A 21,384-nucleotide genomic window follows, 5' to 3' on the forward strand; every position below is an offset into this window, starting at 1 on the left:
GCCACGTGTTCACTGTTGCTCTGAGGGAATGTGACTAGGATAATTGGCGAATAATTCTGCAGCCTTGTTAAATGTCTTGAGTTTGACAGTTACACGAAAAGGAACATTCTTGTTCTTGGGAAATGTGTCCTGAAGGACTTGGGGGTAGTGGCCATTGTGGGTGTGAATGACTCAAAAGGATTCAGCAATCAGAATCTTAATTTGCACACAAAGAGGTAAATCAAAATCCTCATAATTGTTGGTTGGGTCCAAAATATTCTTGAGTTCGCTGGATTGTTCTTACAAGTTCCCTTCGTATTGAAATTAGAAAACAAAACCAAAAACAGAACCCTCTCCAATATGTGCCAGCAAGCCAGTGAAGTTATAGAGTAGAAAGTACTGTTTCTGGCTACTGAGTTCATAGCTTAGTTAAGTAACAGATAATTAGTAATAAGGGACGTATATAGAAGGGAGGTGGCAAGCATGGTGAGCTTCAATGCACAAATTCATGTAAGGACCCTGAAGGATAAACATGATGAGGAACACCCAATGACGTGGGGGCTTTCTTAGATTGGCATGTGTGGGTGGGTAGGTGGAGGGTCTGTCATTGTCATGTGAGAACACAGGGACAGGTGGTCCTGTGAAAACAGGGCGAGTGCTCTCACCAAGAACAACCTTGGTCTCCGGCTTCCCAGGCTTCTGAGTTGTGAAAAATTAATGCCTTTTCTTTAGGTTGGCCTAAGCTGTGGTAGTTTGTCTGGGTTCACTGAAGCTAGAACCTTCGCTCATGTCCTCGGGTCTAACAGCCAGCAGATCTGATTCAGGGCGAAGGCTTTCGGTAACATTGTGGACAGTGTCTTAAACTCCAGGATAGAGCCTCACATGGGAGCTTCTCATATCCTCTCATCAAAACTTATATGTTGAACCGGCTCTTGGAGAAGTTATTTCTTTAGAGGACTAGATTCCTGCTGCTCTCCCTTGTGGGGCTTTGAGCAACTGCTGCTCTGACCCTTTTTGTTCACCATATTTTTTTTTAGCTAGTGAGCAGATGACGGACAGGTCTGTGGGAGGAGCTAAAGTACAGGGAGGATAAATTCAGGGAGTATGCACGTTAGAGGTGATGTCGTTTAGGTGGGGCAAACAAACTTTTGGTCACGAGTATTTATTATCAGGAGACATTAGCTGTGCAAGGAAACTCATCCTATTGGTCTCTCTTTTTCTCTTAGGATAAGTTCCTCCTCCTCCTCCTCTTCTTCTTCTTCTTTCCAAGACAAGGTTTCTCTGTGTAGCCCTGGCTGTCCTGGACTCACTTTGTAGAACAGGCTGGCCTCAAACCCAGAGCAATCCTCCTGCCTCTGCCTCTCCAAGTGCTGGAATTACAAATATGCACTATGGTGCCCACTATCCTTTCACTAATTTCTGATGGTGAAAATGATCGTTGGATATGTTGGTTGAGGATTAGGGGACCAGTGCCAGGCCAAACGCTCTTCAAAACCTCATGATGATAATCCTTTCCTCTTGGCCCCAGTGGGCACCAGTGTTGCTGAGTTCTTGGCTCTGCCCTGGCCTCTGAGGTTTTAGCCTGCAGCATGGTCCATCCTCTGATTCACTGGTTCCTTGAGTCTTACCCAACTCACTCTTAGTTTTTCTTGGGAAGATGGAAAGGCAGGGTACAGTTTCCACAGAGCTAGTTGTCAACAGAGCTTTCTGTTGCCTTCATTCCACTTAACTGGCTGTGTTCCGGCTATGCCATCATTATCAGTCTTGACAGAGGCCCCTAGGGCCTCCTACAGAATGAGATCCAATTTAAATGCAAACACATCGCTAGATCCTGAAAATAGGCCCTGAAGACAATTAATTTTCCTGTGACTTACTCTGAGTCCAGTTTGAGAAATTATCTTATTAATATGGTCTGAACTTTTCTTAGTTTTCTGGAACCTTATATTCTGTTAAAATATACACTTTTAAATTGACTAGATCCAACAGATACATTTCTGAACTTATAGGAAAAGGAACTCATCTTTTAGACAGTAGCTGAAAAGAAATTTATGGGTTAAAGTTAAATTAATTCCATGCCCTGCATATCATACACAGGATGCAAGCTGTTACTGCAACAGCCAGGTTAGCAGATAGTAGTGTGTGTGTGAGAGCTGGGTCAAAATTCAATTTATGAGAAGAGATCAATTTAAACTTTGGGAAAGACAGGTACAGGATAAGAATATAACAGGGGCTTTGGAGTCAAACAGTCTTGGTTTGCATTCTGGATGGATCATTCATTCATTCATTTAGTCATTCACTCATTCCACACGTTTGCTGATGGCTAGTCACGGGAACAACAGTGGAGGACAAAATGGACATTCTCTTGCCTAATCGTTTGTCAAGGGAGTTGGGTGTTGTATAAATCGTCATTCAGATAATTAATGGCCATAGTGGTCATGACACAGAGGATAAAAGTTGCCCCACCATCTCCTGGCTAAGCGTTCTTATATAACTCTGGACCTCAGCTCCATAGTGGCTTGGGCCCTCCCACATGAATCAACAATGAATACAACTCCTTACAGACATGGCAATAGGCTAATTGAATCTGGCCACGCCCTCTTTCCCAGAGGAGTCTATGTTATAGCAAGTTGACAATAAAAACTAGTTAGGCTCGCCTCTGCTGCCGGATGTGAATCCACCACTGGCTTTGAGTCCACTGGCGCCTGTAGGGAGAGAAGGGTGTGGGTCCTGGGAGTAGTGAGGTACATCCTTATACGAAGGTTCAACTTATTTGGTTATATGCTTATATGGTCCTAAGGTTTCCACATCCTCCCGTGTTCTGAATGGGTCTCTGGTGTGTCCTGGAGGCAGCAGACTTCTCCTAACAGAAGAGTGCTGGAAAACACGAAGCCGTAATGTTTTAAGGTGATTTCTTTGTTCACTGCTAACTGCTTGTTTGGAAGGCAAAACTGGGCTTTAGTTCAATGTAGATGTTATTTAGAACTTCCCCTGCCCCCCATCTGGTCTGTCCTTTGTTCACTGATTACTTTTTACAGTTAGAAAAAAAAAAGGATAAAATTACCATTTTAAGCCTCCAGGACACTCATATTTTGGCTACCACATTATTTATGTTTCATCTCTAAGCTGTGAGTTTCCTGCCCAAGAAGTAGTCCAAACTGTCCTTGCTTCACAAATGCAGGCCAGGAACCCCACCGCCCTCCTTTGTGCAAGCTAGGGCTCACGGTCAGGGTTTCTTGTTGCCTCTGCAGCCAATAGGGCTCACAGAGAAGCGGGGCCCTGAGTCTCACACCTGGATTCCTAGCACCTGGGATGGGGAGGATCCAGAGCTCAAGGCTATCCTCTGCTACACATGGGGTTGAAACTGGACCACAGGAGACCATGTCTCAAGAGAAATCCCCAAACCCAAGACAACAAAACCAAAACCCAACCCAACACCCAGGGGGCTAGGAATATGAACTCAGTGGGTAAAATGCTGACTGTGTAAAGATGAAGACCCAAGCTTGGATCCCAGCACCCAGGCTTAAAAAAAAAAAAAAAAAAAAAAAAGTCAAGTACTGTCATTTATGTCTTACCCCAGGGCTGGCTAGGATGCAGAGATGTGTAGAACTCTAGAGGTCACTGGCCAGACAGCCTGTCCAAATTGCTGAGTTTCTGGTTCAATGAGGGACCTGTCCCCAAAACTACGGTGGAGAGTGATTAAGAAGACACATGACATAGATCCACTGGGCTCCATGAGCACCCGCACACACACACACATGCACTCAATGGCACACAATCGCATACACACAGAGATGTAGGTGGTTGGTCAGTGAGTGTTTTGCAGGTCTATCCCTTGGGACTGGGCTCTGCAGCTCTGCATTTTGGTTGGCTGTGGTGTTCTGTAATGGCCTCCATCTGTTGCAAAGAGAAGTTTCCTTGATGAGGTGAGCACTGCACTTAACTGAGGGCAACAGGACACATTTTTTACAGACTGTTGTTACGGTTAGTTTAGTTCTTTTAACTGCTGTCTAGATTCCCATCTTATAGGTGTGTAACAGTTTGCCATTTCCCGTTGTAATAAACATTACAGACCATAAACCTGTGTGGAACTGGAAAGACTGTGTGGCAGAGAGTATGCACCAAAGTGGCTGCCACATTTTATACATTCACTCATAAAGTGCACTTTGAACTCAATTTTTAATTCTATGGTATAGAAAAGCAATCATTACTGTAGATCTGTACTTTTTCTTCTCTCTCTCCCTTCCTCCTTTTCCCCATCTCCCTCCTATTTACTTAAAAAAATTGTGCTGATATACTTTTTCTTTTGTCACAGCTATTACACAGAGAAACCCTTTCTCAAAAAACCAAAAAAATTTTTTCTTTTCTTTTTCTTTTGGGACCTTGCTTTCCTTAAGTGGTGTTTTAAGGACAGCCCCTACTCATAGGGTCATTGTAAAGACTGAATGGGGACAGTTCCTGGACCAGTGGACTGTGACGCAACACATTGTAGGTCAGTGTCATAGTGCAACATAAAAAAGATAGAGATCTGTGCACTGGAGGTGCGATCAGGCAGAAAAATTTGGTGTTCAAGACAATCCATATGCTGTGAATTCAGGAGGACACTGCTTGGTCAGGAGAAGATGGGCAGGAGGGGGCAGTGTCTGAGAAGGGTTGTTCACTGGGCTGCACTGGAAACCTGTGTGTGTGAGAGGAGGGGAGGGAAGAAGAAAGAAAAGGTAAGAGAGAGAGGAGCAAGGGAGAGAACAAGAGAGGGAGGGAGAAGGGAGGGGGAGGGAGGGAGGGAGGGAGAGAGAGAGAGAGAGAGAGAGAGAGAGGAGAGAGATGCATTTTAAAATGGAAGAGTCTGTGGTAAGTCATTCAATGTGGTATAGGCTGCAGCAAAGGGGAGATTCCCAGTGGGTCCCGGGATGAGAATGGGTTAAACTTAGGAGCTTTTGTGTGTTCCAAACTGGCAGTAATTTTCTTCTTCTCCTCCTCCTCCTCCTCCTCCTCCTCCTCCTTCTTTTTCTTTCTTTCTTTATTTCTCTATGGGATAATACGATAGCTAGGCACCACAGTAGCAAGACTGGCCCAAGACGTGGCCCACAGGTCAGATAATAGGGCACATTGTGTATTAAAGTATGAGTGATCTTATCTTTGCTTTAAGGCACCGAACTTCAAAATCATCATTTTTTTTTTTTTGAAAAGACTATGAGCCACCAGCAAGGCAATTTCATTCATTATCATAATAGCATCAGTAGCAGAATCAAAATCGTATGTAGTTGGCTCTCTAAAATTAATATAAAATTGCTTCGTGAGCTAGCTGGGTGGTACCTAATGGCTTCAATCGTCCTCACAGAAGGACAAATGGGTGAGGCCTTAATTTTGTGGATAGAGTTAAAAAAAAAAATAAAGTGAAGATCATTTAATACTTACAGGTGAAGGTCTACAGGAGGGTTTGAGTAAGAGAAACCTCATGAAATGTCAGCTCTTACCTTGTTCCAGTCTGTGCTGTCACAGTCGTCTCTTTGTCATTGGGGTCTTTGTAGACAGACTGCATAGCAGGGCTAGTGAATTCTACTAGCTATGCCTGTCCCTTAAAAAAAAAAAAAAAAAACTTAACAGAAGGTGGGCATGGTGGTACACACCTGTGATTCCAGCACTCAGGAGCCAGAGGCAGGTGGATCGCTGTAAGTTCGAGGACAGCCTGGTGTACAAATCGAGTCCAGGACAGCCAAGGCTACACAGAGAAACCCTGTCTCAAACACAACAACAAAACAAAAAATTCTTAACAGAGAGGATGGAATACTCTAAGAGAACAAGGTCCTCTAAATCATAAGAGCTCACAGAGACTGAGGCAGCCTGCCCAGGGCCTGCAGGGTCTGCAGCAGGTCCTCTGTGAATATATTATGGCTTCTGCTTTAGTGTGTTTATGGGATTCGTGAGTGTGTGAAGAAGTGGGTCTCTTATTCTTGTGCCTTCTCTTGGGCTCCGTCCCTTCTGTTTGTCTTCTCCAATCCGATGTGTTAGTTTTTAATCTTATGATATGTTATTTTGTTATATTTTATTATTATTCCTTTGAGCTTGCTTGTTTTCAAATGAGCGACAGAAAGGGAGTGGATCCAGGGAGGCAGGAAGTGTGAGGGGTAAAAGGAAGGGAGCCTGTGATCAGGATATATTATGTTAGAAAAAAAAGTATGTTCAATAAAAGGAAAAAAAAAAAAAACTTAACAGAGGGCACGAATTCTGATGATGAAAGTAACACCCAGTCCTTGTGAAGGATCAGGAAAATATGGGAAATTATAGTAAACAAAGAGACGAAAATCTAGCCTTGTGATGAGGAGAGCCACAGTATTTACTTGCAGCAGTTTACAACTTATATTTAATTATGCAAATGATATGAAATGAAACCTCTGTACTCCCACAGGGTGTTCAACACGGGTGATCCTCCTGGAGGTCGGTATTATTATTGGCTGTGTGCTCTGTTCACCTGCCTTGACTTGGTCTTAGGTGTACTTAAAGGAAATACACATAGTGGTATTTTTCCTTTTCCCTTTGGTTTAGGGGCACAAGCATCCAATTGTGGTTCTTCTATAATTTCTTGGTTTTTGTTCCGTAATGTTTCTTGGAGCCAAGATAATGCTCCAACATGCAGATCTGTCTCCTGCTTCCAATTTTGTCAGGCTCTACAGTTTGGAAAGGCCTTTGTTTAATACTCATCATGTGAACAGGAGTTTACATTGCTTTAATCACCCCTCCCTCTCTTGTTGTCATTATAAATCACAAAATGACAATCGTCTCTGTGCACATATGTGAGTAGCCGTCCAGGGGACACAGCTGGAGAGTTGAGCTGCTAGGGCAGACCATGGGGTACATTCTGGGGGACAGGATACTGACACCAAGGCTTTGTACAGGCTCTGCACATTCTGTACACGGAGCACTTGCGTGCATAGCTCTGTTTTCAGTAAACTACATCCTTGTCCACCCATGAACACGTGAAGATGTTGATGCTTTTGGTACTGATCTGCTTTAGGTCGGGACCTGCCAGGGTGAAGGGCTATTTCTGAACAGTTTCTATGGCTCTTCATACTGTAAGAAGTGAGCACATTGCATTTTTTTTTGCATTTTTATTAGACGGCGATATAAAACAATGAGATAATCACAGCACTTCCTAGATGAAGTGCACTTTGTTTCTGAAAGAAATCTTAGCCATTGGAGAGCTTATTTTCCTAATGTGATTTTTTTTTTTTTGAGACAGGGTTTCTCTGTGTAGCCTTGGCCATCCTGGATTCACTTTGTAGACCAGACTGGCCCCGAACTCACATCGATCCACTTGCCTCTGCCTCCTGAGTGCTGGGATTAAAGGCGTGTGCCACCATGCCTTTATTAAGTGGTGGGCCAGGTACACTAAGGTTGAAACCTATCCTGGGGACACTTCCGTCTCACTGGCCTCAAGTGGGAAGTGCAGCCGTGGTGTGTCAGGGTCAGTAGGCCCATCTGAGTCCTGAGTGAGGCCAGTAGGGTGTGATCTTGCATTAAGAGCTCCCTTTCAACCTGTTCCACTCTCTCCCCAGGAGTACTTAGCCACTTTGGTTGTGTTGTGACTGCATACAAACAGTGGCTGTCACTAAATGTCCTGGAAGATTTGTTTGGCATCTTGTGGACTGCCACACACAGGTCATGGCAATGTTTGCTGTCCAGCTCATGAGCCTATCAAGCACCAGTGGTTGGCAGTTGAATAGTCTCTGACGCTAGTGGTTTTACTGATGTGTCCTCTCAGGCCACTGGGATATTTCATGAAATTCTCTTTTCTGTTACTTCTTTCACATTCCTTAAAAAAATGAGTGGTTTTCATGCGTGTCTTTCACGAAGCCCACAGGGCCTGGAAAATTCAGAGGTGGGTATAGATGTGTGTCTATTTTAGTTATTTCTCTTATTGCTATCCCAGGATGCCTGACAAAAGCAACTCGAGGAAGGAAGAGCTTCTCTTGGCTTGGATTTGATGGTGTAGTCCACCATGGCCAGGATGGCATGGTGGCAAGTGCACAGGGCAACGGGTCACATCGTGCCTGTAGTCAGTAAGCAGAGCTTCTCGTTCACGGGGTGGTAGCCCTCAGCATCCCAGGTCATTCTCACCTGTGTTCTGGCTACCTGCAGTCATTTCATTGTCATGTGTTCTCTGCAGACAAAGAGGAGCAAATGATTTTCAGCTAAGCTTGTCATTCAACCCAATGTGGAGACTCCTGCTCAGACACTGCCAGGAGTTTGTTTCTCTGGGTAGTTCAGATCCTGTGAAGGGCTCGAGACATGGCTCAGTGGTGTAAGAGCACACACTGCTCTTCCACAGGGCTCCAGTTCAATGCCTCATTCCTACATTAGGGGCTCTAGCTCCAGGGGGATCTCATATACGCTTTTGTGTACACATACACACTCACACATACACACGCTCACTCACACATACATGTGTGTGCACATACTCACACTCACTCACACCCACAATCAGACACTCATATACATGCTCACACACATGTGTGTGCACACACTCACGCATACACATGCTCACAAAAACGCATGCTCACACACACACACTCACACATGCTCACTTACACACATGCTCACACATGCTCACACACACTCGCTTATACACACACACGCACACACATATACTCTGACAAAGTAACACCATTAACCATCACAATGTCTAAACTAAGAAACCAGCCTTACCAGCTGTACACTTCGGCATGAGGAGCAGATAGAGGACAGAGGTTGGCATCCACGCTGCCAAGTCTGCTGCTCAGGTGTGTTTACTTAGCTCATGTTTATTTTTTCTCTTCTTCTTCCCCCTCTCCCTAAGCAAGGGTTTCTCTGTGTAACCCTGGCTGTCCTGGACTCACTCTGCAGACTAGGCTGGCCTTGAACTCACAGAGATCTGCCTGCCTCTGCCTCCTGAGTGCTGAGATTAAAGGCGTGCGCCACTGTACCTGGTCTGTGTCTGTGCTCTTCTTTTTTAAACATGAAAGTCACTTGTCAAACTGTCAAACTGGGAAAATTTTATTTTAAAAGTCAAGATTTATGACTTGTTTTGCAAAATCCGGACGAGGAACTGGAGAGATGGCTCAGTGGTTAAGCGTACTTGTTGCTCTTCCGGAGGACCTGGGTTCGATTCCCAGGACACACATGGCAGCTCACAACCAACTCCAGTTGTAGGAAACCCAATATCCACTTCTGGCCTTTGCAGGCATCAGGCACAAACACGTGGTGCACAAGTGTGCAGGCAAACAACTGTACGAATAAGATAAAATCTAAAACAAAACACAAACTAACAACAAGAACAAATAATAAGAACACAAAGGAAAACTGCAATAAGTTGACAGGCAGAGACCCTTACTTTTGCATCAGCAGCTGTCAGTGGAACCTTCTGGAAGGGCCCAGGCATTTTGCGACTGCCCAGCCTCCTGTCTCTCATCTCATCCATTCATTTAAGTCACTCTCATGACCTGAGAAAGATTGTAGTGCTGAGAAAATGGCCAGATTAATTAATCATTAGGAAGGAGGAACCGTTTATATTTAAGTCATATGGTCCCTTTGCAAAGAAATGAGATCAAAGAACAGCCGATTGTCACCATATTTGGAAGAACACTGAGGGCCTGCAACACTGGGTTCATCAATTATAAAGAACCTTTTAAACAATTCTTTTTGTTTGCTTGTTTGTTTGTTTTTCGAGACAGGGTTTCTCTGTGTAGCCCTCACTGTACTGGACTCACTTTGTAAACCAGGCTGGCCTCGAACTCACAGAGATCCGCCTGCCTCTGCCTCCAAGTGCTGGGATTAAAGGCGTGCACCACCACCGCGCCTGGGCGTTTGTTTGTTTGTTGTCTTTTGAGACATAGTTTCTCTGTGTAGCCTTGACTGTCCTGGACTCATTTTGTAAACCAGGCTGGCCTCAAACTCACAAAGATCTGCGTGCCTCTGCCTCTCTAGTGCTGGGATTAAAGGTGTGAACCACCTGACTCTTTTTTGTTCTGGGAAGTATTTGAGTGAGACAGTATTTGTGTTAAGTAGAAGGAAACGTTAAGATATTTATTTATTCATTTTTGTGTACATGTGTGAATGGTGTGTGTGTGTGTGTTCATTCACTGTGGGTGCCCTGGTGCCCACACATGATTCTCTTGTGGAGGTCAGAGGAAAGCTTGGGATGTTGGTCCTCACCTCCCACCTTGTCTGAGACAGCATCTTTTTGTTTTTTGTTGCTATGTATGCCTCAGGCTGCCTGGCCTGTGTGGGGACTGCCCTGTCTCTGCCTCCCATCTCATTGTAGAAACGCTGGGACAGACAGACAAACAGACAGACAGACTTCCAACTTTTATATGGGTTCTTGAGCTCAAGTCCTCACAATTGCGTAGTGGGTGCTTTATCCACCGAGCCATCTTCCTAGCTGGGGAAAAAACCCTCCGAGCTAGCAAAGCCCAGTTCCTTCTTGCTTCGTTTCCTCCTCTGGTTGTTTTGGTTTGTGCCTTTTGAGATAGGGTCTCATGTAGGCCAGGCTGGCCTTGAATTTGCTAAGTGGTCAGTGTTAATTTTGAGTTCTTCATCCTATTGCTCCCGACTTCCAAGTGCTACCATGCCTTGGCTATCTGCCTCCCTCCCTCTCTCCCTCCTGTCTCATTGGAGACCCAACCCAGGGCATCACTCATGAACTGTACTACCGAGCCTCTGCGAGCCACCTTAGTCTTCCTCCTATAACACTATAAGATTTAGTTGTCTTGTAACAACCTGCGTTGTACAGGTTGGCCTTGAACTCTTAATCGCCTACCTCAGTTTCTTGAGTTCTAGGATTACAGGTATGAGCCATGATACCAAGCTCCAAAGGCCATTTTTTTTTTTTTTTTTGAGACAGGGTTTCTCTGTGTGGCCCTGGCTGTTCTGGAACTCACTGTGTAAACCAGGCTGGCCTTGAACTCACTGTGATCCACCTGCCTCTGCCTTCACCACTGCCTGGCTCCAAAGGCCAATTTTTAACTGCCTTAGGTCTCTATGGCAGAGATGTCTGGTGTGTGTGTGTGTGTGTGTGTGTGTGTGTGTGTGTTCATCTTTCTTTCTTTCTCCTTTTTTTGATTTTTCGAGACAGGGTCTTTCTGTGTAGGCTTGGCTGTCCTGGACTTGCTTTGTAGACCAGGTTGGCCTCGAACTCACAGCGATCTGCCTGCCTCCAGAGTGTTGGAATTAAAGGCGTGGGCCACCATGCCCAGCTTCATCATTATTTCTTGAACTGCCTCCTGCTTCCTTTTGAATGTTGAGAAGAAGATCTGAACACCACACACATCCTCGGTAGCGTTTTCTTTTTTTTTTTTTTAAAGATTTATTTATTTATTACATATATATAGTGTTCTGCCTGCATGTATATTTTCACATCAGAAAAGGGCACCAGATCTCATTATAGATGGTTGTGAGCCACCATGTGGTTGCTGGGAATTGAACTCAGGACCTTTGGAAGAGCTGACAGTGCTCTTAATCTCTGAGCCATCTCTCCAGCCCCTTGGTAGCATTTTCTATGCAGTTGAAAAGCAAATGACACTTCCGTCTGAAATATTTTGTGCAGCCTCAGACAGCAGACTGTTTCACACTCCTTTTAATGTTTTGTCCTTTCAGGAAACTGCTGATCACCCCCCAGAAGTCCCAGTTACCCGGGAACAGCTGAACCACTATCGGAACATGGCCGAAAATGTTCAAAGTGAACTTGCAGCAACTTTGGTCAGATTTGAATGTGCTCAGTCGGAGGTGAGATGCTGTACACACACGTTCGTTGCTCAAAAGTGCATCTCTTTAGCTTTCTACGGAAGGAAACAGGATGTTGAGATTAGAAACAGGATAGTAAGAAAGGGATTTCTACCCTTGGCAAGGTTTATATTTCCTCTCGTGTGTGTTTAACACCTCCGACTCTAGGCTGACTTTTAGATCTCAGAGAGTCTGTATGATCTGGGGACACCTGGGGACTTTGGGTTAAAGTTGCGTGGGCCTTGGAAGAAGGTCTTCCCTTAATGTGGGTTGCTTGTATTCTAGAGCTCGTAAGAAAGATTTCTGAATTCTCTTCACGTGGGAGCTCTGATGGACAGGTTCTGAGATCGAGTATGGTAGTATATCTTCAGAGCCTGCCTGGAACCATTCTGCTCCCAGTGCAGTGGCTGTGAGGGGTCTAGACTGGCCTGCGAGGTAACTAGCAGTGTCACTGAGGGTGCCAGGGATCAAAGGAGCGATGAACTGCTGACATGTGTGTGACTCCTCACACACTCCCAGTTCCAAAGAGCCGCATATGTGTGAAGATGGTCCACAGAAGAGACCCAGCATTCCCGTCAGTAGGACGGAAACGCCCTTCAGCGTTTTGACGCTACTGAGCCCACAGAAGTCTGGGGGTTCCCTTTGCATAATTTTCCTTTGCTGCCATTTTTCTCCGAGGACTCTATTATTTTCCTTTACCACCTATAATTATGGGAGAAATTCAGTGATATCCTGAACATCTGGATTTGCTTGAGAAACAGTTGTGGCCATGAAATCACAAACACTGTGGCTTGGAGGGTCCCCAAATCCTTGTAAATCAGAACTGAGTGCAGCAATGCCGATAGTCAATGGGTTCCCACTGTGAAATTGTGTACTGTGTTTTGTAACATCCACCATAGTGTTTCCTGAGCAGGATGAAATCAGCTGAAGGTGATGATCATTTATTTTTATTTTTTATTTTTTTGGCTATGTGCTGGGCACTGAATTCAAGGTCTTTCCTGTCATACACTATACAATTACTTTTCAATAAGGCTATCACCCTAGCCTCTAACTGATTTTTTTTTTTTTTTTGAAAACGATAGACTGTGATTATTAGTCAGGAAGTTATTCAGTTATAATTTCCAATTTGGTAATGCAGATCCAAATCCAAGAAAGAGAAAGTGAAATTGGACTAGGGCATGAATAAAAAGGTGGAATTTCAAATTGCAATTTTGCCTCTTTTGGTAGGCACTTCCAATGGCACGTTATTAAATCTTCTGCTTCCCGGACTCCCCCACCCCCACCTCTCTGCCCCACAGCTTCGAGAACTGCGCTCCAAGATGCTGTCTAAAGAAGTTTGCTGTCAAGAATTGAAGGCTGAGATGGAGAGCTATAAAGAAAGCAGCGCCAGAAAATCATCTCTCCTCATCTCTTTGAGGGGCAGAGTGCAGGAACTCCAGGAAGAATCAGCAGCGTTTTCCGCTTCTAAAATCAGAGCAGAGATCTCTGCTAACGCCATGATGAAGGAGAACCAGGAACTCACGAAGAAAGTTCTAGAACTGAATGGGAAATTACAGTAAGAAAGTTGGAAGCGTCTCCTGGGTTGTTAGGGGCTAGGCTAGCTTTAGATCTCAGCCTTTTGTCTTGTGTGAACTCTGAATGCTTTGCATTGCTTTTCCTTGAAACTCATGCGAGCTTTGAACCTTTGGTGGTGGCTGCAAAGGTGTTATTTTAAGTAGAGGCTCAGCTGTGGAGTGACAGGGAAGCCCACAGAAGGCATGAATTCCGAAACCAGCTAAAAAAATGTACAGAAGCCAGAATACTCTGAACTTACTTTTTAAATTTATTTTATTTTATTTTATGTGGATTGGTGTTTTGCCTTCACGTATGTCTGTGTGAGGGGGTCAGATTTTGGAGTTACACACAGTTGTGAGCTGCCATGTGGGTGCTGGGAATTGAACCCGGGTCCTTTGGAAGAGCAGTCAGTGCTCTTAACCTCTGAGCCATCTCTCTAGCCCCCAATACTTTGAACTTTGCACAATCAGGTTTTCACATGTAGTTAGGACAAGCGGTCACCATTAAAACATACTTTGGAACTGTTTGCTTCTAAAATATACTTTTAAATTCTATGTATGACTCTGTTTTATTTTTACTTTTGAAACAAGAGACTCTCCATGTAGTCTTGGCACTGTAGACCAGGCTGGGATTTTTGAGACACGGTGTTGCTCTGTGGCTTTGACCTTGAGATTGTTCTGCCTCCGCCTTCTGAGTGTTAACATGTTACACCATGCTGTACCATGACCATGAAATAGTTGGTACTGTTTTTTTATTCCATCTTTTAAAAATTAGCCAATGCCCCCAGTTCCTGTCCTTTTCCACTTGTAGCAAAGCTTCTTTTCTGTTTGTTGCTTGGTTTTAAGACATGCTCTCCCTGTGTAGCCCAGGCTGCTGTTGAACTCGCAAGCATCTTCCCAAAAGGTTCACACTGATTCATTGATGTTACCCTTCCCTCCCTTATTCTTTCTGTTCCATCCCACTGGCTGCTTTGCTGCTGCTTGAGCTGGGCAGACATGATCTTCCGTCAGGGCCTTTGTAACTGCTCATCCCTTTGACGTCAAGGCTCTTCCCCAGATGGCATGGCTCCATCTGCTCTAGGCGTGCACTCAGAATGGCCTACCCATTGAGCCCGACCGTGCGTGCCGTGTCTAGAAGCTCATTCTTCTTTGCCTGTTTGATCACTTTCCTCCAATCTTTATATAACAATACTGTATATTTTACGAGGATTAATATTTTGTTCAGTCTGTCTTTCCAACTAGAACACAAGCTTCACGGGGCAAGGATTTAAAAAAAAAAAATCCATTTTGTTTACTTCTGTATCTTTCACAACCTTGATAGGATCCAGTGTATAGTATGTTTTTTATTTGTCTACTAGATAACTGCATGATACAAATGGCATAATATACTTATTGTAAAAACACCTTTACAATGTGGAAAAATCCTGAGAAGAAATTAAAAATTACTCAAAACCTTTGTTTATAGGAAATCTTAATAAAAAATATTTTTTGAATAGGCTTTCAGAAGATTTTGCCCAAATACCACTATGTAATATACTACTTTTACTGACAAGTACATTGTTGTTATTTTAAAAAGGCATTCAGTTTATCATCTTAGTGGCCTTTTGTGTTCCATTTCTAAAATAGCCTAACTGGGAGCTGGAGAGATGGATTAGCACTTATGAGCACTTCCAAGTCTTGCAGAGGAGCAGGTTTGGTTCCCAGCCCCCAAATGGCAGCCTCACAATTGTCTATCTATTACTGCAGCTCCAGGGGTCCCAGTGCTCTCATCTGGCATCCATGGGCACCAAGTACCCATGAGGTGCACATACATGTATGTAAGCAAACACTCGTGCACCCAAAATATAAATAAGGAAATCTTTAAAAAAAAAAATAACTTACTCAGACCAGTTCCCTGGCTGTCCCTGTAAATACTTGGATTCGTTTCATTAACAAGTTTCCTGTGAAGCAATCTGAAAGGGATATCCGCAGATACTTGTATTTTTACAGTTATGTGATTATTTCCTTAGGGTAGAGTCTTGGAACCTTGTTGGGTCCGTTGGGAAGCAAATAGCTGTAGACATAGTTTAGGGACTATGCAGTAGAGCCATGATGTTGAAATCTTGTGGCTAATGTGTGGGGTCACGTAGGAAGATTGATGGGACCCTGGAGTGCGCTGTACTTTTCGTGTGTGCAGAAACTACGGATAGATCGACACTAGTCATTTATTAATGCACTTTCCTAAATGGAAATATGATATGCTTGTGAGTACATGCAATTACATGCTTTGTTAATCTTTGAATAGAGTCAAAAATTTTGCAGTAAACAAACACTTAACGTGGGGAAAAGAAAGCGATAATCAGGATTATTGTCTAGAATACTGAAAAATGGACCAAATTACTGAGATGATCCTAATTTGCTTTAAAAGTATGTCCGTTTTAAAAAAATGATATCCTTCTGAATATTTAAAGCATTGGAAATGCACTGTGCTATTTCAACAAACCTATTGGAGACCAAATAGCTGACATCTTGACTTGTCAGCTTCCATACATTGCTAATTGGCTAATGAGTCTCTTTGCATGGCTGCTCATATTGGTTTTTTCTGGGGCTTGAATGTTTTTCTCTCCATAGGTAGAGTATCCCCTGCTCCAGATATAATGTATGTATGTATGCATGTATGTATGTATGTATGTGTGTAATGTATGTATGTATGTACATATGTGTGTATGTGTGCATGTGTATGTGTCCATTGATTATGCTTGACCATGAACTAAGACCTTATAGATCACTACATAATAGTAAAAAGAAAATGAAACTTGGCCCTCTAACATCCGTACAGTGCCAATCTCTTCCCCTTAGATGCCCCAGTAGAGGTCTTGGGGCTGTGGGTTGTGACCACACACATGGCAGAAGGTCTCTGTGTGAACTAAGTGTTTGCCTTCATGTCTGCAGATCAGTTTTTTTTTTTTTAAAACAGGAGTCAAAGACTCCTTCTCCTCTCCTGTTACTAGGTCTAAAGACGACGAGAGGATTTTTATCTTCTGAAGAGTGTAGGTGCCCTGAAGTTGCTTCCACATCTCTTATTTCCTGGCAGGGCTTGGTGGCCAATCATTTGCACTGGGACAATATGACGTAATAAAAGTGATAATTATTCCCTGAGGAGAGCTTTAGTTCTGACTTGTTTTGATGACTGTTAATCTGCTATGGCGCTAAACCTTGATATATCTGTTATTTGGCTGATAGAAACTGTTCAAAGGAAAATGAGGAGTCTAAGAAACAAGGCTCAGAGACTCTCCGGAGGCATGAGGAATTTCGGACTCAGCTTTGTGATTGCTTGAGTCTAGACAAGAAGCATGAGGGGACATCGGATGAAGATTTAATTCTAAAGGTATTTGCATGTATTTGCATGCAGGTTAAAGGCACCATAAACATGGCGTCCTCCTGACATGTGACCGGAAAGGAAGTACTGAGGTTCAGTCTAGGGGTGGCAGGAGACCAGGATAGTAGTCCAAGGGTAGCATTATTGATGTAGACCAGGATAGACCACATCACCTCTATGATCTTCCATTGTAGGGTCTTCACAAGCATCACCTCATAAGTGTCTAAAAGGGTTTATGTTGTCTAAAAATACATTTAGATAGTCAAATATGCTTAATTATTCATCTCAATGATGTGTTTGTGCATGTATTTTTAGTCACTAACACAAAATCAGATATATAAAACATTAATGTTTGAATTTTCGTATATTTTCTTTTCTTTTTTTTGTTTTTTGAGACAGGGTTTCTCTGGGTAGCCTTGGCTGTTCTGGACTCACTTTGTAGATGAGGCTGGCCTCGAACTCGCAGTGATCCACCCACCTCTGCCTCCCAAGTGCTGGGATCAAAGGCGTGCGCCACCACGTCCAGTCCAGCTTCATTAAAATTTTTAAATTGACATACACAGCAGTAGATTTCATTATGCATTTTCAAATGAGATGTTTTTGTTGATGATCCTCGCCCCTGTCCGCCATGTTTCCATTACAGCTTGTGTTCTTCAAAGACGGGGCCAGGGCTAGAGGACAAGGGTGGCAGGAAGTGGAAAGACGTAGGCTATGGGCTGTACTCTCATTCCTACCCAGGCTACTGCCCTCTTGTAGTGTCCTTAATAAAACACTCCTCCAAAAACTGTGTCATTTGGGCATACTTAGTGAGTCAAAACCTAGACTTAGTTCTAAAGTACTTTTTAGTTTAGTTTTGTTTTTGGCTTTTGGTTTTTCAAGGCTTTCCCTGTGTAGCCTTAGCTGTAGTGTACTCACTTTGTAGACTAGACTGGCCTCAAACTCACAGAGATCCGCCTGCCTCTGCCTCTCCGAGTGCTGGGATTACAGGTGTGTGCCATTGTGCCTGGCTAGTTCTAAAGTACCTGCAACTTATACATTAGAATGAATAGAATCTTATTCATTGATAGATTGCTATTAAAAGTGGAAATTGATGGTTCTAATGTGATACTTAAAAAAAAGATTTATGTATTTATTTTATGTATATGAATGCTCTGTCTGCATGTACACCTGTATGCCAGAAGAGGGCATCAGATCACATTATAGATGGTTGTGAGCCATCATGTGGATGCTGGGAATTGAACTCAGGACCTCTGGAAGAGCAGCCAGTTCTCTTAATGGTTGAGCCATCTCTCCAGTTCTCCAGTATGATACTTGTCTTGATACTTAGCCATTCATTCAGGTTCTGCTCATTCTGCTCATTCATAAACATTTTGTGTCCTTGTTTCCTAACAGACATTCATACAGCCATTCTTAAAAGTCACCTCTTGATTGCCCACTAGTCAGAGCCTACAGCGTCCTCTCTACAAGCTGATTCATTTTGATTTGACATGAGTCCACTGAGTGGAGTGAGGACTAGTGTGCCAGGTACCCTCATGGGTGCTGAATGTTCCTACTCTTCCTAGTTAACATAGGACCAGGAAGCCGGGCGTGGTGGTGCACACCTGTAATCCCAGCACTTGGGGAGGCAGAGGCAGGTGGATCGCCATGAGTTCGAGGCCAGCCTGATCTACAATGTGAGTCCAGGACAGCCAAGGCTACACAGAGAAACCCTGTCTCAAACAAACAAACAAACAAACAAACAACAAACACAACAACAGCAACAAAAAAGACTTGAACATCTGCAGATTTTAGCAGCCAGCATGGTCCTGGCCCAAAGACATTGAAGGGTACCAGGGACAACTGCATTAGGATGGATAAAATAGGCTGGATGTGGTGGCGCATGCCTTTAATCCCAGCACTCCGGAGGCAGAGGCAGAGGCAGAGGCAGGCTGATCGCCATGAGTTCAAGGCCAGCCTGGTCTACAAAGTGAGTCCAGGACAGCCAAGGCTACACAGAGAAACCCTGTCTTGAAAAACCAAACTGGAACATAGGAGCAGGAGCTTGCTTGCATGACTCCACTTTTCAGTGTGGTTTGGGGAGTTGTGTGTTTCTCAAGGCAAGTGGTGGACAGAGCAAAAGGGAACTTAGAAGCTGCACTTTTGGGAACCCCTTCCCTCCACTCCTAAGTGTATGCCAGGAGGGTCTTTGTTCACCATGCCCTGATTATTTTCCGTATTCCTAATGCTTTGGCCCTCGTCTACCAGGAAAGCCCATCTGTTCCAAAGTCAGCCAACTTGTGCAAAGGGTAGAGGACTCCCTTGGATGACCATTTTTCTGGGGAAACAAAAGCAGAGCCCACTCCTCAGCCACCTTACACACATGCCCACGGTCCTGCTGCTCTGTTCACCCCAGAGCTCGGCAAGCGTTCATTCCATCCGGCCCCACTCTGGATTACTTGATCCTGCCCATTGCTTCCCACAGAAGCCACAGGGAAGTCACTTGTCCATGTTTTCTTGTTCCTCTTCCTTCTCTGCGGCCCCAGGGATTCTCCAAATGACCCTTGCAGCAAGGACATGTATAATGAATAATTTTTTTTTCTTTTTTGAAACATTTATTTTATTTTTGTTGGGGTGTGTGTGTGTGTGTGTGTGTGTGTATGCACACACATACACATGAGAGTACAGGTGCTCCTGGAAGGCAGAGGTGTCGGATCCCTTAGGGATGGAGTTATAAGCTGTCTGACGTGGGTGCTAGGAACTAAACTTAGATCCTCTGCAAGATCAGTCTACACCCTTAACTGCTGGTCCATCTCTCCAGCCCTGAATGGTCTTTTCAATTGCATTTTCCTTAGGATCTTTAGGACTTAACTGAACTTGAAAGTGGGGGACATGTGTCTTAAACCATGGAGCCCCCCAGCCTGAGCAGGCAGATACTCTTCTTTAAAAATATCACTGTGAGACAGGAAATCTTGTACTTAATAAGCATCCCTATGAGAAGTGGGAGAAATCCATAGCAGCAAAGCCATTCCGTTTACTCTCTCATGCCTCTCCATTTCTCTCCAGAAAAGTGGAGGCTTCCCTTGCATATCAACCAGCCCTGGCCTATTGAAGTTGCAGTAAGGCTAGGTGCATCTTCTCTGATTGAGGCTTGACTAGGCAGCCCAGTAGGATGAAAGGGGTCCAAGGGCAGGCAACAGAGTCAGAGACAGCCCCGGCTCCTGCTGGTCGGAGTCCCACTTGAAGACCAAGCTACACAACTGTAACTTATGTGCAGAGGGCTAATGTCAGTCCCAGGCAGGCTCCCTGGGTGGCAGGTTAGTCCCTGTGAGCCTCTTATGCATCCAGGTTAGTTGATTAGTAGGTTTTTGTTTGTTTGGTTGTTTTTTATGATACCCTTAACCCCTCTGGCCCCTACAGTCTTTCTTCCCAAAAGGGAGAATTCTTTTTTTGTTTATGTTTTGGAGACAGGGTTTCTCTGTGTAGCCCTGGCTGTCCTGGAACTCACTTTGTATACCAGACTGGCCTGGAACTTACAACGATCCACCTGCCTCTGCCTCCGGGGTGCTAGGATTAAAGGTGTGCATCACCATGCCAAGCTTTAGTTTTAATTATGGGCATGTGTGTACACATCTGTGTGGGTGTGTGTGCATATGCCCTTGGAGGCCAGAAGAAGGTATCAGATTCCCTGGAGCTGGAGTTACAGGCAATTGTAAACTGCTTGATGTGGGTTCTGAGAACCAAATATGGCTCCTCTGGAAGGTCTGTATGTACTTTTAACTACAAATCTATTTCTCCAGTCTTTCCCACATCCCTTATAGACAGGGTCTCCAGTATGTTACCTGGGCTGGCCTGGAGCACTCTGTGTAGACAAGATGGCATTGAAATTCAAAGAGATCTACCTACTTCTGCCTCCTGAGTTCTGGGATTTAAGACAAGTGCCACTATACCTAGCCAGCAAGCATTCTTAATAATCTCTTGGGTATTCATGCATCCATTTCAGTATTGTTTAATGAGTGTATATTACATGCTGGGCACTGTTTTGGGGATGTGGCAGCGAATGACACAAGACTAATTAATTCTATACCCCTGAGAACTTGTTATGGGGTCAAAATAGTGCAGAGGTGAATAATGGTAACGCCATCCTATCGGGTGAAAGCTCTGTGAAGAAGGTCACCTCGTGATACAGGGGTAGGGAGTGAGGGATGCCAGAGGTACAGGAAGCTGGTTTAGGCCAACTGATGAAAGGGGGGCTACCCCAGAGGTCGGGGCTTAGGAGGATCATGGGATATGAGCATCAGGATGGGAAGAAGTGGTTAAGAGCAAGGAAAAGAATTGAATTGTGAAATGGTACCAAGTACAGGGTCTGAGAGATGTACCGCTTCCACAGGGTGCCAAAACAGAAACGCTCACCATGCTCCGTGGGGGTTCAAGTCCTGCTATAGGCATTGTCGTGGCCTGTAAGCTTTTATTATTTTAGTTTTATTTCTTTTTTCTTTTTTTTTTTTGTTTTTTTTGTTTTTTGTTTTGTTTTTTTTGAGACAGGGTTTCTCTGTGTAGTCTTGGCTGTCCTAGACTCACTTTGTAGAGTAGGCTGGCCTCAAACTCACAGCAGTCTGCTTGCCTCTGCCTCCTGAGTGACACTGGGACTAAAGGCATGCACCACCACGCCTGGCTATTTTTATTTTTTTGAGACAGGGTTTCTCTGTGTAGCCTTGCCTGTCCTGGATTCACTTTGTAGGCCAGGTTGGCCTGGAACTCACA

General features: G+C 44.2%; 1 protein-coding gene across 1 annotated transcript in view; it reads left to right on the forward strand.

Moving 5' to 3' along the window:
- Ccdc170 (coiled-coil domain containing 170) overlaps window positions 1–21,384 on the forward strand; it is a 68,771-nt gene that overhangs the window by 3,512 nt on the left and 43,875 nt on the right. Inside the window, exons 2-4 of the mRNA XM_051164351.1 lie at window positions 11,608–11,736; window positions 13,032–13,288; window positions 16,509–16,653. Coding sequence (XP_051020308.1) covers window positions 11,608–11,736; window positions 13,032–13,288; window positions 16,509–16,653 — 531 coding nt within the window. The remainder of the gene's footprint in view (window positions 1–11,607; window positions 11,737–13,031; window positions 13,289–16,508; window positions 16,654–21,384) is intronic.

The sequence above is a fragment of the Acomys russatus genome, chromosome 21 (assembly GCF_903995435.1).
Source record: "Acomys russatus chromosome 21, mAcoRus1.1, whole genome shotgun sequence".
Taxonomy (NCBI): Eukaryota; Metazoa; Chordata; class Mammalia; order Rodentia; family Muridae; genus Acomys; species Acomys russatus.